At 35.7% G+C, this 17,165-nt stretch overlaps 1 protein-coding gene across 6 annotated transcripts in view; it reads left to right on the top strand.

The window, feature by feature from the left end:
- ITPR2 (inositol 1,4,5-trisphosphate receptor type 2) overlaps positions 1–17,165 on the top strand; it is a 492,164-nt gene that overhangs the window by 240,228 nt on the left and 234,771 nt on the right. For all 6 annotated transcript variants that reach the window (XM_032284102.1, XM_032284097.1, XM_032284122.1 and 3 more), the window contains one exon: positions 16,506–16,634. In XM_032284102.1, coding sequence (XP_032139993.1) covers positions 16,506–16,634 — 129 coding nt within the window. The remainder of the gene's footprint in view (positions 1–16,505; positions 16,635–17,165) is intronic.

Below are 17,165 nucleotides of genomic sequence, written 5' to 3' on the forward strand. Positions count from 1 at the left end.
ATGCTGTTATCTGTTAGCTCACTGCCTTTCTACAGCTTTTTCTGAAAGGAGGGATGCAGCCTTCCTTTCACTGCCTGTAGACTCAGACATGTGAGAGCACCCTTGGATAATACAGTGAATCATGTGTTATTCAAGACCATGAACTCTTTTTATTTAGCCAAGGTTTCCAGGTGAAATGCACTTATTTTACCTTTGGTGTGGGGTGGTGTGGGATAGTGTGGTGAAGTGAGGTGGTTCTTGTTTTACTTCATTTCCATACTGCTAAAAGCCAGTTATCACCTATCTCAGGTACATACACACCTATAGAGAAATTGTCCTGTTCTGTGCAGCATTTAACATAGCACTTATATGTGTCCCCATTGACCTTGTGAAAACCTTAACTCTGACCAGCTATAGTATCTCCAGAGACCTTGAAGTAGGGAGTGACTTACCTGCCAATGACTGAGCTTTAAAACTGCACGTGCAGGAGGATATTAAAGAGATTATAGATGGATCTGCAGAGTTGCACAGTGCTGCTGACTAAAGATAATCCTGAAACAGATCAAGGTCACATTGTAGGCAGTATGAGCTATAAAGCTGAAAGGATTTTTATTTTTTAAACCAAAGAAAGCCAATGATAACTTCCATTGATTATGTCACCTGGGAAACACTGTTTTCACTGAGGTATTTGCCAGGCAAAAGTGTATAGATTTACATTTTTTGAAAAAAAAATACACATATAGAGATGATTTTTATTTTAACTATTACTTAATTGGATAATTAATGTTATTTATTATATTAAAGCTCTAGGGGAATTTCAAGATCTACTTGATCTATTTATTCTTATATCTAGCCACAATAGCTTAGCTTTTAAAAGGTTTTTAAAAGTATTTCCCTCTTGTTTATATTTTAAAACAGCAGCTCTCTAATCCCTTTACCAGGGTTGACAAGGATCACCCTTCCTTTTTCAGGGAAGGACATAGAAACCTGACTTTTTTATATTTGGGATTTCTCTCTCTCCCCATGAAGAAAGATCAGAGTCACCACAAACTTTCAAATTCAAGTTATAAAAATAAGTATGGTTAAATGTGTAGAATGTGGCCTTCTAGGTAAATTTTCAGTTCAGTTGAGCAGTTTTTAAGTTTTAGTGAACATCAGGCTTAGCTGGAGGGCTTGGTAACATACAGATTGCTGGGCCCTATCCCCAGAGTTTCTGATTTCCATACATGTGAAACTTGGAATTTTTTTGTCTTCTTTTTCTTTTTTTTAAATTGTATTTTGGGCTCTGGTGTACATGTGCACATCCTGCATCCTGCAGGATTGTTGCATAGGTACATACATGCCATGATGGTTTGCTGTCTCCATCCCCTCACTGCCCCATCGCCTACATCAGGCATTTCTTCTGGCCCTCCGCATCCTCCCTGCCCCCCTGTTGTCCCTTCCCTCTCCTCTCTTCTACCCCCCCACCTAGCCCAGTGAGTGTTGTCCTCTTCCCTGTGCCCAGGTGTTCTCATTTTTCATCACCCACCTATGAGTGAAAACATGTGGTGTTTGGTTTTCTGTTCTTGTGTCAGCTTGCTGAGAATGATGGTTTCTAGATTCATCCATATCTCTACAAAGGACACAAAGTCATCATTTTTTATGGCTGCATAGTATTCCATGGTGTATATGTGCTGCATTTTCTTTGTCCAGTCTATCACTGATGGGCATTTAGGTTGGTTCCAGTCTTTGCTATGGTGAACAGGGCTACAACAAATATACATGTGTGTGTATCTTTATAATAGAGCGATTTATAATCCTTTGAGTATATACCCAGTAATGGGATTGTTGGGTCAAATGGAATATCTATTTCTAGATCCTTGAGGAATTGCCACACTGTCTTCCATAATAGTTGGACTAATTTACACTCCCATCAACAGTGTAAAAGTGTTCCTTTTTCTCCACATCCTCTCCAGCATCTGTTGTCTCCAGATTTTTTAGTGATCGCCATTCTAACAGGCATAAGATGATATTTCAATGTGGTTTTTATTTGCATTTTTCTAATGACCAATGATGATGAGTATTTTATGTTTGTTGGCTGTATATATGTCCTCTTTTGGAAAGTGTTCATATCTTTCACCCACTTTTTAATGTGTTTGTTTGTTTTTTTTCTTGTAAATCTGCTTTAGTTCTTTGTAGATTCTGGATATTAGCCCTTTGTCAGTTGGGTAGATTGCAAACATTTTTTTCCCATTCTGTTGGTTGCCAGTTCACTCTAATGATTGTTTCTTTTGCTGTGCAGAAGCTCTAAAGTTTAATTAGATCCCGTTTGTCTATTTTTGCTTTTGTTGCCGTTGCTTTTGTTGTTTTAGTCATGATGTCCTTGCCTGTGCCTATGTCCTGGATGGTGTTGCCTAGGTTTTCCTCTAGGGTTTTTAGGTGAGACTTGGCATTTTTAACAAATTCCTAGGTGATGCTGCAGATGCTGATCCAGGGACCATACTTTGAGAATCACTGTAGTAGAGCATAGTAGCTAAGAGTAGGGATTTCAAAAGACTTAGCCAGACCAGAGTTCAAGTCTAGGCTCTGCCTCTCAGCAGCTCAGTTTGTCTTGGGCAAGGTTCTTAAACCCTCTGGGCCTTGAGTTTCCTGGTTTTAAAAATGAATACCATAAAAACACATTCCCCATAGAGTTAGTGGGAGAATCCAATGAGATAATGTATATAAAATTCTTAGCACGTATTAGCATCAGTAAAAGAGTTAGTAACATCATCCATATCATTGTCTCCAGTATTATTACAAGGTTATATGTAGCTTTTTAATTAGTTTCAAGAAACTTCTCCAAGACGTACACCAAATAATTGAGGATAACCAGAAGACCATTCAGCACAGGAAAAAACTAGAAATTATGTCCATAAAGCTGGACATCCACAGCAGTAGTTCACATGAATAGCCATGTATGAGATAAACCAAATCCAGAAGTTCCAACAAAGTTATGACACCCAGGAAGAACTGATTTATATCCATGAGAAATGATGAAGGCAATCTGGGGGAAAGGAATTTGGATAAATTGAACCTAAAGAATCATAGCATCTAAGGGTTGGAAGAGACTAGTAGTCAAATTTATGTTCAGTTCATAGTCTTCAGCACATATTCAAATATCTGATTAATAATGATCTTACCACTTTTTTCTCTTTCTTTTTAATTTTTGTGGATAAATAGTAGTTGTATATATTTATGGGGTACAGGAGATATTTTGATGCAGCCATATAATGTATAATGAACACATCAAGTAAATGGAATATCCATCACCTGAAGCATTTATCCCTTTTTTCTGTTATAGACAATCCAATTATATTCCTTTAGTTATTTTAAAATGTACAAGAAATTATTGTTGACTGTAGTCACCCTGTTGTGCTATCAAATATTAGATTTTGTTCATTATTTTCAACTATATATTTGTATCCATTAATCATCCCCACTTTCCCTCTGCCCTATTACCCTTCCTAGCCTCTGGTAACCATCCTTTTATTCTCTATCTCCATGAATTTAATTGTCGTAATTTTTTTAGTGCCCACAAATAAGTGAAAACATGCAAAATTTGTCTTTCTGTGCCTGGCTTATTTCACTTAACATAATAGGATTATCTCCTGTTCCTTCCAAGTTGTTGCAGATGACCGGATCTCATTCTTTTTTATGGCCTCATAGTATTCTATTGTGTATAAGTACCACTTTTTTTTTTTTTGAGATGGAGTCTCGTTCTGTCACCAGGCTGGAGTACAGTGGCACAATCTCAGCTCACTGCAATTTCCATGTCCTAGGTTCAAACGATTCTCTTGCCTCAGCCTCCCAAGTAGCTGAGACTATAGGCGTGCAGTATGCCTAGCTAATTTTTATATTTTTAGTAGAGAAGGGCTTTCACCATGTTGGCCAGGATGATCTCGATCTCTTGACCTTGTGATTCACCCGGTTCAGCCTCCCAAAATGCTGGGATTACAGGCGTGAGCCACCGCGCCTGGCCAGTCATGTTTTTATCCATTCATCTGTTGATGGGCACTTAGGTTGCTTCCAAATTTTGGCTATTGTGAACCATGCTGCCACAAACATAGAAGTGCAGATATCTCTTCAATGTACAGTTTCCTTTTTTGTAGGATATATTCAGAAGTGGGATTGCTTTTTTTTTTTCTTTTTGAAATGGAGTCTGGCTCTGTCACCCAGGCTGGAGTGCAGTGGCATGATCTCAGTTCACTACAACCTCTGTCTCCGGTGTTCAAGCATCTCCCATCTCAACCTCCTGAGTAGCGGGAGTAACAGGCATTACACTCTATCCACGACAATTTTTTTTTTTTTTTTTTTTTTTAGTAGAGACAGGGTTTCTTCATGTTGGCCAGGCTGGTCTCGAACTCCTGACCTCACGTGATCCACCATCTCAGCCTCCCAAAGTGCTAGGATTACAGGCGTGAGCCTTCGTGTCTGGTTACTTTTAGTTTTTGAGGAAACTCCAAAGTGTTCTCCCTAGTGATTGTACTAATTTACATTCCCACCAACAATGTATGAGGGTTTCCATTTCTCCACATGTGTGCCAACATTTGTTATTGCCTCTCTTTTGGATAAAAGCCATAACTGGGGTGAGATAATATCTCATTGTAGTTTCAATTTGCATTTCTCTGGAGATCAATGATGTTGAGCACCTTTTCATATACCTGTTTGCCATTTGTATGTCTTCTTTTGAGAAATGTCTATTCAGATCTTTTGCCCATTTTAAAATCAGATTATTTGATTTTTTCCTATAGAGTTGTTTGAGCGCCTTATAGATTCTGGTTATTAATCCTTTGTCACATGGATAGTTTGCAAATATTTTCTCTCATTCTGTGGACTATCTCTCCACTTTGTTGATTGTTTCCTTCGCTGCACAGAAGGCTTTGTGGTTTTTTTTGTTATTGTTGTTTGTTTTTTGAGACGGAGTCTCACTCTGTCACCCAGGCTTGAGTGCGGTGGTGCGATCTACAAGCCCTGCCTCCTGAGTTCCAGTGATTCCTCCATCTCAGGCTCCTGAGTAGTTGGGACTACAGGTGCCCGCCACCACTCCTGGCTAATTTTTGTATTTTTAGTACAGATGGCGTTTCACCGTTTTGGCCAGGCTGGCAGTGAACTCTTGACTTCAAGTGATTTTCCCACCTCAGCCTCTCCAAGTGCTGGGAATATAGGTGTGAGCCACTGCACTCGACTTGAAGCCTTTTAAATTAATGTCATTGTTGATTTTTGCTTTGGTTGCCTGTTCTTGTTGGGTGTTATTCTAGAAATTTTGCCCAGACCAATGTCCTGGAGAGTTTCCCTGATGCTTTCTTGTAGTAGTTTCAAGGTTTGAGATCTTAGATTTAAGTCTTTAATTCATTTTGATTTGATTTTTGTATATTATGAGAGATAGTGATATAGTTTCCATTCTTCTGCTTATGAATATTCAGTTTTCCCAGCACAATTTATTGAAGAGACTATCTTTTCCCCAGCGTGTATTTTTAGCACATTTGTGGAAAATGAGTTAATTGTAGGTGTGTGGATTTGTTTTTGAGTCCTCTATTCTGTTCCAGTGGTCTATGTGTCTTTTTATGCCAGAACTATGCTGTTTTGGTTACTCTAGCTCTGTAGTATACTTTGAAGTCAGGTTGTATGATTCTTTCAGTTTTATTCTTTGTGCTTAGGATAGTTTTGACTATTCAGGGTCTTTTATGGGTCCACATTAATTTTATGATTTTTTTTTTCCATTTTGTGAAGAATGTCATTGGTATTTTGATGAAGATTGCATAGAATCTGTAGATTGCTTTTGGTGGTACCAATATTGACTCTTTTAATCCATAAACATGGAAGGTCTTTCTATTATTTTGGTAACCTCTTCAATTTTTCACCAGTGTTTTACAGTTTTCACTTAGAGATTTTTCTCCTTTGGTTAATTCCTAGGTATTAAATTTTATTTGTGACTATTGTGAATAAGATTACTTTTATTTCTTTTTCAGATTGTTCATGGTTGGTATTTAGAAATTCTCCTGTGATTCTTGTATGTTGATTTTTTACCTTGCAACTTTACTGAATTTGTTTAACAATTCTAATGGTTCTTGGTGGGGTTTTCAGGATTTTCCAATATAAGATTATATCATCTACAAACAAGGATAATTTGACTTCTTCCTTCCTAATTTGGATGCCCTGTGTTTCTTTCTCTTTTCTGATTACTGTAGCTAGGACCTCAGAACTGCGTTGAACAACAGAAGTGAAAGAGCACATCCTTGTATTGTTCCAGATCTTAGAGGAAAGCCCTTTGTTTTTTTCCCCAGTTATTATTGATCTTATTATTTTTAAGGCAACTGATTTCATTATTACACTAAATATTTTAATTATTATACCTGAATATTTCTATTAAAAATGATTCTATTTTCAGAGATAATTGGTTTTATTACTATATGACTTTCATTGTTAAGAATACTTATGTTGAGTCAAATTTTTCCTTATTACGATTTTTGCCTAGTTATTCCTTCTGCAGCAACATGAAACAATTCAGTTAAGCAAAGATGTGTTTACTATAAACACCTCCTCACTATTCTTGCTAGTAACCTATTTTGAAACGTCAAAATTATATAACTCAAAGAAAATTAAGATCATCTCAGTTGGTCTCATAATTTTGCCTGTGGGTTCTACAGAGAATTTTCGGGGTGACTCTGCTAGCTAGGTATAGAGTGGGAGGGCTGCTGTAGCGTCATCCAGTCCCTTTCCCCAAGAGCTGGTCAAATATTTTACGATAACCTTCATGTTTCCCATAATTTTCTCCATGTCTTTCATTGATTCCTCTTCTGATATAGTTTCTGGGATTCTAGTTTTAACATACTTTTGAGATCTCTCTAGTTTCTGTGTTTTGTTGAAAGGTATGACATTCAGGATGGAACCCAGTACTTCAGGCAGCAGATGACCCAGCACAGTTTATTTTTGTAGACATTTGGAGAACAGTATTTTATAAAATACCAATTAAATAGTAACGAAATTACTACTAGTAATGAAATTGGCACTCATACCACCTTCCACCACTCTTCTTATGTTTTTCTGGAGTCATCACAACCAGGGTCTTTTTGTCTGCCCTTGAGTAAAGCTGTCTAAAGTCACCCTTTTTTAGTATTTTTCATTTTCCTATTGACATTTCCTTCTCTCTTACCTTGTTAAGACCCATACAAGAAAATCTTTCCCAAAAGATTATTTTTAATAAACTGGTGCTAGATTGTTTCACATTCTTATTCCATTCTAATATCCTGACAGAGACAGTATCCACGTCCTGTAAGTACACCAGATCTAGGCAGGCAGCAAAGCTATTAGACCCATGAAAAGTTGTTACACTGTCTTTCAGAGCATTTAATGACAGCCCACTTTGATCCATGTTCCAGTGCAGCTAAAACTAGTGTTTGTAGGGCAGAAAAGCTTTTCTTTGGCTTTATAACTGATTGTTGTTGTATAGTCAGGGGATTTGAGTCATTATTAGGAGGCACATAAAGGGGGTAGACTGCGATCAATGTTAGCCTCAGACTATATTTTTTCTTTGAAGATGTTTCTAATTTTGCCATTAATGTCAGGATCCTATAAGGACCAATAGTACTCTAAGTGATGTGCTGGCAGAATGAAATTAGACAAAGAAATAATTTAGGAGGCTCACCTAACTCTCTGGCATGTCAGTGTCCCATCAGTCACTGGTTAACAAGACAAACTGGTATATTTCACTTTCAGATAGATAACTTGAGCTATTTTTTAATATAATTGGTTTTATTATTATACAACTTTAATTGTTAATTACTCTTATATTGAATCAAAATTTTACTTAAGATTTTTGCTCCCTTAACTTACCAAATAAATATGTAGGAGGTTGGAGTAAAGATATAATTTATATGGACTTTGAAATACACTTTCCTAGTTCTTTAATTTGATGCCATTAAGTTGATTTAAAAATATGATTTTCTTGACTTTCTTAAGTTGAATGAGCTATCAATCAAAACAGTCTCATTTGAGAGGGCTCATTTCATATGGTCTTTTAACTAACATTGCAGGGAAGTGAAGAAGTATAAAGTATTCTATAACTTATATAAGGAATTACAAAGTATTCTGTAACTTATATAAGGCTTATACAGGGCTTCTTCCCTTGGACTCCTGGATGTCAGTTCCAGTCTATTTTCCACCCACTACACTGTTCACTCTTCAGTCTCTTGTTTGTTTTCTCTGCATGTTCCCAACTTCTAAATCTTGGAGTGTGCCAGGCTCAGACCTTGAAATGGATCCCTTCTCTGTCTGAAGTCACTGGTCACTGCTTACTAATCTCTTCTACTCTCATAACTTTCTACCCTTCTCCTGATGTCTTGTTTCACATACTCAGCTGTCTACATGACACCTCCACTTGGCTGTCTAACCTCAAACTCTTTATTCATTCCCATGCCCGACTCTAAAATAATTCCTTTTCAAGACTATAGCATCTCTATAAACGACAATTCTATTACTCACTCTAGTTGTTCAGGCAAACCATTTTGGTGTCATCTGTAAATCTTATTTCCTTTTACCCAAAATCCAGTCCTTCCACAAATCCTGCAATTTCTAACCATAAAATATTCCAAATTTGACTACTCCTGAATATTTCCATCACAACTACCCTACCCCAAGGTACCGTTCTCTCTCATTTGGATTATTGCAATGCCTTCATAACCTGTTTCCAAGCTTCCACTCTTGTCCCTGTCTCTATCTATTCTTTATCTAGCAGCCATCATGATTGAACGAGGGGAAAGAGGAGGTGGAGGAGATGGAGAAGGGGCTGAAGGGGAAAGAGAGGGAGAAGGAGGAGAAGATGATTGTCACTCCTCTACTCAGATTCCTCCAGTGACTTCCTGTCTTGCTCAGAGTAAAACCCTTGTGTGACTCAGCCTCCACCCTATGACCACCCTTCTTCCCCTTGTCCTCTTATTCTCCCACTAGCCAGCTCTCTCTTCCATGCTGTGGCCTCCTTGCTGCTCTTTGGATATTCTGAACACATTTCTATCTCAGCACCTGTACATTTTCCTGGGATATTGGACTCCCCAGGATCTGCACAACTTCTTCCTTCTTTTCTTTTAGGTTCTTCCTTCAAAGTGAACCCTTCAGAGAGGGCTTCACTGACCACCCTATATAAAGAAAACAGCCTCTTTTCTCCATCCTCTGTACAATTGCTTCATTTTTCTCCATAGAACTTATTACTACCTGATGTTTTAAAATATATTTATTTGTAGTTGTTTCAGTAGAAACAAATGAAAGACAGGAATTTTGTTTCTGTTCACTGCTGCATACCTGACCTAGAACAATGTCTCATGCATAATAGATACTCAGTAAATATTTGTGAAATAAATAAATGTCATATGAAGCTAAAAATATTTTAAAAGTGGATTTGAAAACAAAGAAAGTGTGGTCTGAGTATAGAATTAAGTAGGCATATCAATGAAATGAAATGAATAGCCAGAAATAGACTTTTACATATATAAGATATTGATATATAATAAAGAAATTATCACCTATTAATGGAAGGGGATTGGATATTTCCAGGAATTGGTGAACTTTTTCTGTAAATAGCAAAATAGTAAATATTTCAACTCTATAGACTACTATTGCCACTATTATGTAAATTACTATAGAGAAAGGAGTCCTAGACCATATAAACATTAATGGATATGACTAGGTTTGATGCATGTGCTGTACTTTGCCTACCCTTGGATTATTAGTAATAGAAACTTGATTAGAATAGTAGTTTTTACATATTTTGTTCACTGATGGATCTCAAGTATGTAGAATATTCTTGGCATGGAATGGACACTCAATAAAAATTGTCGATTTGAAGTAAAAATAACTATTGATGACACTGGCTATTTGGGGGTGAAATTAACCCACATAATAGCAATAATTGAAATGGATTTAATAGCTAAATAGAAAAAAACTGAAGCAGTAAAAATAGATGGAAATATAGGTAATATTTATCTGTCTTTAGATGAAAGCAATGGATGAAATTAGCTAGGGAAAATCAGAGCCATTTCATTGTTTGAAAATTTAATACTTAAGTACATAAAAACATCATAAATAAAAACTAAAAATACCTTCAGACTTGTAACGCCAGTGTTTTGGGAAGCCTAGATCAGGGGATTGCTTAAGTTCAGAAGTTCGAGATCCAGCTAGGACAACATAGAGGGAGACTGTCTCTACACAAAATAGGCTAGGCATGGTGGTATATGCCTGTATTCCCTGCTACTAGGGAGGCTGAGTGGGAGGATCCCCTGAGCCCAGGAGTTTGAGGCTATAGTGAACCAAGATCATGCCCCTTCACTCCAGCCTGGGCAATAGAGCAAGACCATGTCTCTAAAAATAAATTGATAAATAAAATAAAACACATTAAAATGGAAATAACTACTATACAGGTTCAAAAAGGGTAATAACCATCATATGAAGAACTTATATGTAACTTTAAGAAAAACTCTTAACAATTTAATTAGAAAATGGGAAAAATCAAGCATTTGTGATTTATAGAACAGGAAATGCAAGTAGTTAATATACTTCTGAAAAATGTTCAACTATTAATAATTTTTAAAATAACACAAAAAGAAATAAGATCCAATTTTCAACCATCTAAGTTGTAAGCTTGGAAAGGTAATATTAAATGTTGGTGGTAGTTCAGGGTATGTATTTGCATACCCTGCTAATGAGAATATAATTTCATGTGGCCTTTCTAAAAAGCATTTAGAAAAACCCTTCATGCTTTTCTAATGTGTCAAATAATTTGTCCTCCAAAATATGTCCTTGAGAAATAATTTGAAATGGTGTAAAGGGTCAGATGTAGTGGCTCAGACCAGTAATCTCAGTACTTTGGGAGGCTGAGTCAGTCAGATTGCTTGAGCCCAGGAGTTCGAGACCAGCCTGGGCAACATGGGGAAACCCTGTCCCATCAAAAAGTACAAAAATTAGTTGGATGTCATGGCATACGCCTGTAGTCCCAGCTACTTGGGAAGCTGAGGTAGGAGGATCCCTTGAACCTGAGGAAGAGGTTGGAGTGAGCTGGTTGCACCACTACACTCCATCCTGGGTGACAGAGAGAGATTCCATCTCAAAAAACATAGCAAAACAAATGCTATTAAGGATTTATGGTCAAAGAAGTTCAACATACCTTTATGATAATATGCAGTAGGAAATAGCCTAAATATTTAATATTTGAGAAATTGTCAAATAAATTATGATATATCTATATAATGGATGTTAGAGTCACTGAGATTATTATTTTTTCCCCATTTATTTTATTGCATTTTAGGTTTTGGGGTACATGTGAAGAACATGCAAAATTGTTGCATAGGTACACACGTGGCAGTGTGATTTGCTGCCTTCCTCCCCATCACCTACATCTGGCATTTCTCCCCTTGCTATCTCTCCCCAGCTCCCCACCCCCCACCGTCCCTCCCCTATTTCCCCCCAACTGTAGGAACTCTGAAAAATACAGAAAATATAAAATGGAAAAATAAAAATTATGTATAATCCTAAAATTCAGATAAGACTATGATTAACATGTTGGAATTTTTTCTTCTAATCTTTTTGGTCTGCCATATATATTTTACACAATTGAAATCATTCTAGATTATCTGTTTCACATCTTCCCTTTTATACTTCAGGCTTAAGCATTCTCACATTATTAAAAATTCTTTTTGAGAGTTCAGACAAAATTCTCAGGGGAGAAATTCAGACATAATTGTATCTAGAAACTTCACTTAATATCTGCTTGTCCAACAAGTAATTTTAGAGTGTCTGTTATGTGCTAAGGTGCTACGTGTCCAGTGGTGAGCATGACAGACTTGTTCCTGGTGTCCAGGAACATAATGGGAGAGGAAACTTCTTATCTGCTCTTCCCCCAGAAATGTTGATGCCTGCTCTCTCCTTCAGTTCTTTGTGAAATGTTGCCTTATGCAGAGATACCACCCAGGCTGTTTAAATAAACAGGAATCCTTGACCATCCCCACCCAGCCTGCTGCATTCCCTGTGCCACTTGGCTTGCTTTATTTTTCTCTAGTCTGTAATTTTCTTTATTTTTCTTTTTTTAAATCACTCAGGTTATATATTTATTAATTTGTCTATTACGTGTCTCTCTTGATTAGGATAAAGGCTCTAATAGAGTAGGGACAATGTTTTGTTTGATTCATTGTTCTAACTTCTACTCCAATATGTAGCTTCAGTTTCATAATTTGTGTCCTTATGTGATAGGCCATGAAATCTGACAAATATATAGTAAAAATCATCTGGAAGTAGAAGACAAATATTTAAAAGATGGATTTTTTTTTTTTCTTGGAAAAGACAATGATGGTGGACTTGGTTGTTTCAAGTTGTAAAACATATTATGGATAGGGAATCATTTCATTCTGTGGAGTTAAGTTAAAATATTTTTTAAAAATCCATGGAGTGTATTAGAGATTTGGGGAGAGATTTAGGTAGTCATTAGTAATACACTACTAGACAGACCTCAAGTAACCTAGGAATGAAGCAGGAATTAATATTTAATAAATGTTTTGAGGACATTCGAATATCAGTATGGAGAAAAATTAATCAGAATTCATAAATTAGGTCACCTACAGCGAAAATTGCAGCTATTTTAAAGAGTTAAAAACTAGAATAAAAATAGACTATTCTTTTTAAGAGGGTGACTTTTCCTTCTTTATGTTAAATATTAGTAAATAGTAATGATTAAAATAAATAACAGTGCCTGAATGTTAAAAAGTAGTTTACACAATGAAATGTAATGAAATAGTCTAAATAGAATGCAAAGATACGTATGATAGGACAACTGAAAAGAGCTCATAAAAACATGTTAAGCTTATACTAAATGTGCAGTCATTAGGTTTTTGGGAAATGGTTTACAGGGCTTGAATTGTTTGTGTACGACAGAAGACAGAAATGAAATGATTCTGTGAAAAGTGGCCAACCTTGTTAACAGCGAGAGAAATGAAAAATAACTTTTAGATATAATTAAATTGATAAAAAATTATAATTTACTGATATAGCAATCAATCCTAGTAGGAAACACATAGCACAAATCAAGAAACAAGGGTAAATTTAACAAGAAGGGATAGGAGAGTACTGAGGAATTTTACCACCTCTAGACCTGAAGGCACATGGGGCAGACATTATTACTAGATCCTGGGGAAAGCTTGGAGACATGGAGATAGGGCTTTGGTAGGCGCTGTATCGAGAGAACACAGAAGCCCCTACATGGAGAGGGAGATGGGGATGGAAGAAGAGGTAGAATGGGTGTCTGACTTTTTTTTTTTTTTTTTTTTCACAGTTTATCATTTTACTTTATTGTTTTATAAATGATAGACTAGTTCTCCAAGACCCTTTTCCATTCCTTTCTCTTTACCAGTCAGACTTTATATTTTTCCTAAAATTAATACATGTGAAAAATATCTACAGCTAAGACAATCCACTTTTTCACTTAGGCTTCAGCAATAACAAAATAGAGATTCCAACATTTCACCATACTCATGATTTAGTGATACAAGTTCTCTCTTTGAAACCAGCACATCAGGCAAAAGAAAGGAAGAGCTTATGTTTGGTGGGGCTTACTGGTTATAGATGTGAAAAAAAGGCCATTAAATATCTATGGCAAATAGAACATCATTTTCTTATGATTATATGAATTGGCTTTAGAATTATTTGAAAAACATGCAATCAATAGCACTTTTAAGAAGTTGCGAGAGAGAATTTAGAAATTCCTTTTGTTGTTCAAAGGCTGATGGGTGTCTGACTTCTTTCTCTTCCACTCTGATCTCCTGCAAGAGCCTTGCATTAGCTGAATACAACCAGAGCCCTAAAGAGAAAAGTTATTTGGTGGTAATGTGGAGATATCCTGTGTATCTGCGGAGAGTTTGTTGATAGCATTGTATATTTATTATTTTAGAGGATCAGCCCAGCAAGCAATATAAAACTGTCTACATACCCTCATCTGGTGCTTCCTCTTTCGGTGAAATATGCCAAAAAAGTCTGAAAGTAAAAACAGTAATTTTGCACAATTCTTTATAATAGAAAAAAAAATTCACATCATAAAAGATGAGCAAGAAGGAAATAACTAAGAAAATAAGAAAATGGTTTGTAATATTGGTAATGTGTACCTCAACTCATTCCAAAAATGGATTAAAGCATGATGGTGCATTAGAATGATGGAATAAATATAGCCTTTTAAAATAAGTATTTAGATAATGGCAGTACATGAAAGTGTTTTATAGGAAAGAATGTTATGTGAATAATATGTGCAAATGGATTAAAACTTTTAAACTATGTATTACACATAAAAGATCATTTGATATGATGTAATTTTGAGCCATGTCTAATCTTTATTGTAAAGAGACAATAAATAAAAATAAAGGAAAATTTAAAAATTCACATTTATGAGGTTCTTTTTTCCCGAAAAATTTTAAAAGCTTTTAATAAGTGGCTTCCTACATTTCTTCGCTCTCCATGATATTATAGTATAGAATGAAAATGTTGTCGTTCATAGGGGACAGAAAAATAACCTTGAAAAATTATTTGAATTTCTTGTTTAAATGAAATGAGGAATAGGTTCCACATAGCTTTGTAAAACAGACTTTTCGTAATCTGGGATATCGAAGAAAGTCTTTATCCAGAAATAGATTACTTTAACGAATCTATTGACTAAAAAGCAAATTTCTGGGTGATATTTTGGCAAGTATCCAGCTGCAGGAAATGCAGTGTGGTATATTCTAATGACTCCAGAGAGCCCCACACAATTGCATGAAGTGCCACAGAATGAGCGAGGTCATTTGTTTGTGTTGTGATGGAATTGGTCTGCTACCTCTTCAACTTTAGTATATTTTTAGCTTATGTATCAGAAAGGTTCACTGTAAAGCCAGTATTAGGAAGATTCTAAAAGAAGCAAATCCTAACTCTTATCCATCATAGGAAGATCAATTTTATATTATATTAGATCTGGGACCATGTAAATTAAATTAAATTTTAATCCTAGGTTAGATGTTTCAGGAATATAGCCCAACCTAAATTTAACCTAAAACAAGAGTCCTTAATCCTTCTTTCATGTAAAAATTGACTAAATTATTCATTCATTTCACAAACATTTGTTGAACACCCTGTGTGTGCCAGGCACTATGTTATATGCTGGAACAATAACTAGAATATTACATAATTTGACATAATTTATTTGCATTAATTGCACTGTGCCTGCAATTACCTTATGAAATTAGACACATTAAAAATCTTTAAAAACTAAGTCAGGTAGGGGTCATTTAATAGCTAAGGAAAAAGTGGCCTGATCATATGAGAAGTGACTTAGATGTAAAACAACCCCTGTTCTCTTTTTCCCACCTCCATTTGGCAAATGCTGGTATTAGTGCTCCCAGATCCCAAACAAAAGCCCCGGGACACATGGTTTGAGAAGGAAAATCTTCTCTTTTATGAATTTGTGTGAAAGCTTTTAAAAGAATATCAGATTAAGTTACATTGACTTATTCTTTTGGTTAAGCACCATATTGAAAAATTTTTTTAATTACATAAAAATTTGGATTGTCTAAGAACATCTGGCCACCATATTAACCCACCAAAATTTTGTGAAAATTTAAACTTTCTTTCTCTGCTCCAGTTTTTCAGTCTTTTCTCACATTCTCTGCTCACCACTCCCACTTCTTTTTCTTTTTATCTCCATGTTTTTCTGTCTTTTCACCAGCCAACTTTTTTTTTCGTGTGTTTTTAATTAGGTGTCTTAGCTTTTGCAGTTTGTTCATGCCGACATTGAAATTTACAGCAAAATGCAAAATAACAAATTTCTGCTTCATTTCATCAGATGTAAAGATCAGAGCAGGAACCAGGGCTACTCTTTCCTGATCTTTCTTCAGCTCCAGTATTGTCTCTGGCTGAGTCCACTATGAGAAGAATGCATGCAAACATACACTTCCATGCTTCTCAGATACTCCGTGGCTGAAAAATGTCAACATTATTGGGAGGGGTTTGATTTATCTTTTCCTACATTTCTGTTTTCGTCTCCAGATGCTTTCTGTGTTTGTGTCCTCCAATTTGAGCCAGGGTTAGGCGTGAAAATGTTTGGAGTTACTAACTACCATTAATTACCTTTCTTATACTTAAAATGACTGTTTCATCTTTGGTCTTTTTATAATGAGTGGAAAAGTGTTTCTCAGTAAAGCCAAGCTTGGAGACTGAGGGAGAGGTTGGTGTGCAAGAGAAGGGAGATGCAAATTAGGAAGAAGAGGCTGGGGGTCTGTGAAAGAATTCTGATCCAAGGATGAAATGACAAGCTAACTTGAAGGAGAAGCTACTGAAGGATGGTACAGCTTTCATGATTTCAGGCTGAAATGCTTCTCTTCTAAGTAACTTTAAAAAGCAGAAGAAGTGTTATTGACAACTATTTCAGGACAATTTTTAGATAGTTCCAACACTGAGTTGTGGTTTAAAAATAGGATAAAACATATTGGGTTGTTTTGTTTTCTGTGCAGGTTTGCAATACAACCACAGACAGGAAACATGCAGACATCTTTTTGGAAAAGTGTGTTACTGAGTCAATAATGAATATTGTAAGCGGCTTCTTTAATTCTCCCTTTTCAGACAACAGTACTAGCCTCCAGGTAAGTTAAACAAATGCAAAAGCATTTTGTTGTGAATACTTTCTCTTATTTGAGTAGGAGAAATTCTTTCCTGGTCAGGAAGTCATTTCCCATACTTCCAATGTTTATTCTTTTCTTATGTTATTTACTATTATGCCTTTTTCTGAGTTTACTAAACTTCATTTAAAATAAAGAGACCCCATCTTTAAATTGAATTATTTTTCCTCTGTCTCTAAGCAGAGTAAGAACTTTCATATCTATATGTTGATTGTTTGCTAAGTGTTGAAATAAGTGCATAATTAATTTTTAAACAATAGACATTTTCCCCTATAGTTTTACTTTAGTAACTTATCCGGAAAGAATTAGCAAAGGTTTATATAATAAAATTTTAATCCAAGTATTTATAATACTAAAAATTTAATCAATTAAATATCAATAAAAGGAGGTAAAGCTAAATAAATTATGATATATCTGTCGGATGGTTTATTATATAGCAATTAAAAATCATGTTTTAAGGGGAAAACTGATGACCAAGAAAATAAGCATGAAGTA

The sequence above is a fragment of the Sapajus apella genome, unplaced genomic scaffold (genome assembly GCF_009761245.1).
Source record: "Sapajus apella isolate SASKATOON/1434 unplaced genomic scaffold, GSC_monkey_1.0 scaffold2, whole genome shotgun sequence".
Lineage (NCBI taxonomy): Eukaryota > Metazoa > Chordata > Mammalia > Primates > Cebidae > Sapajus > Sapajus apella.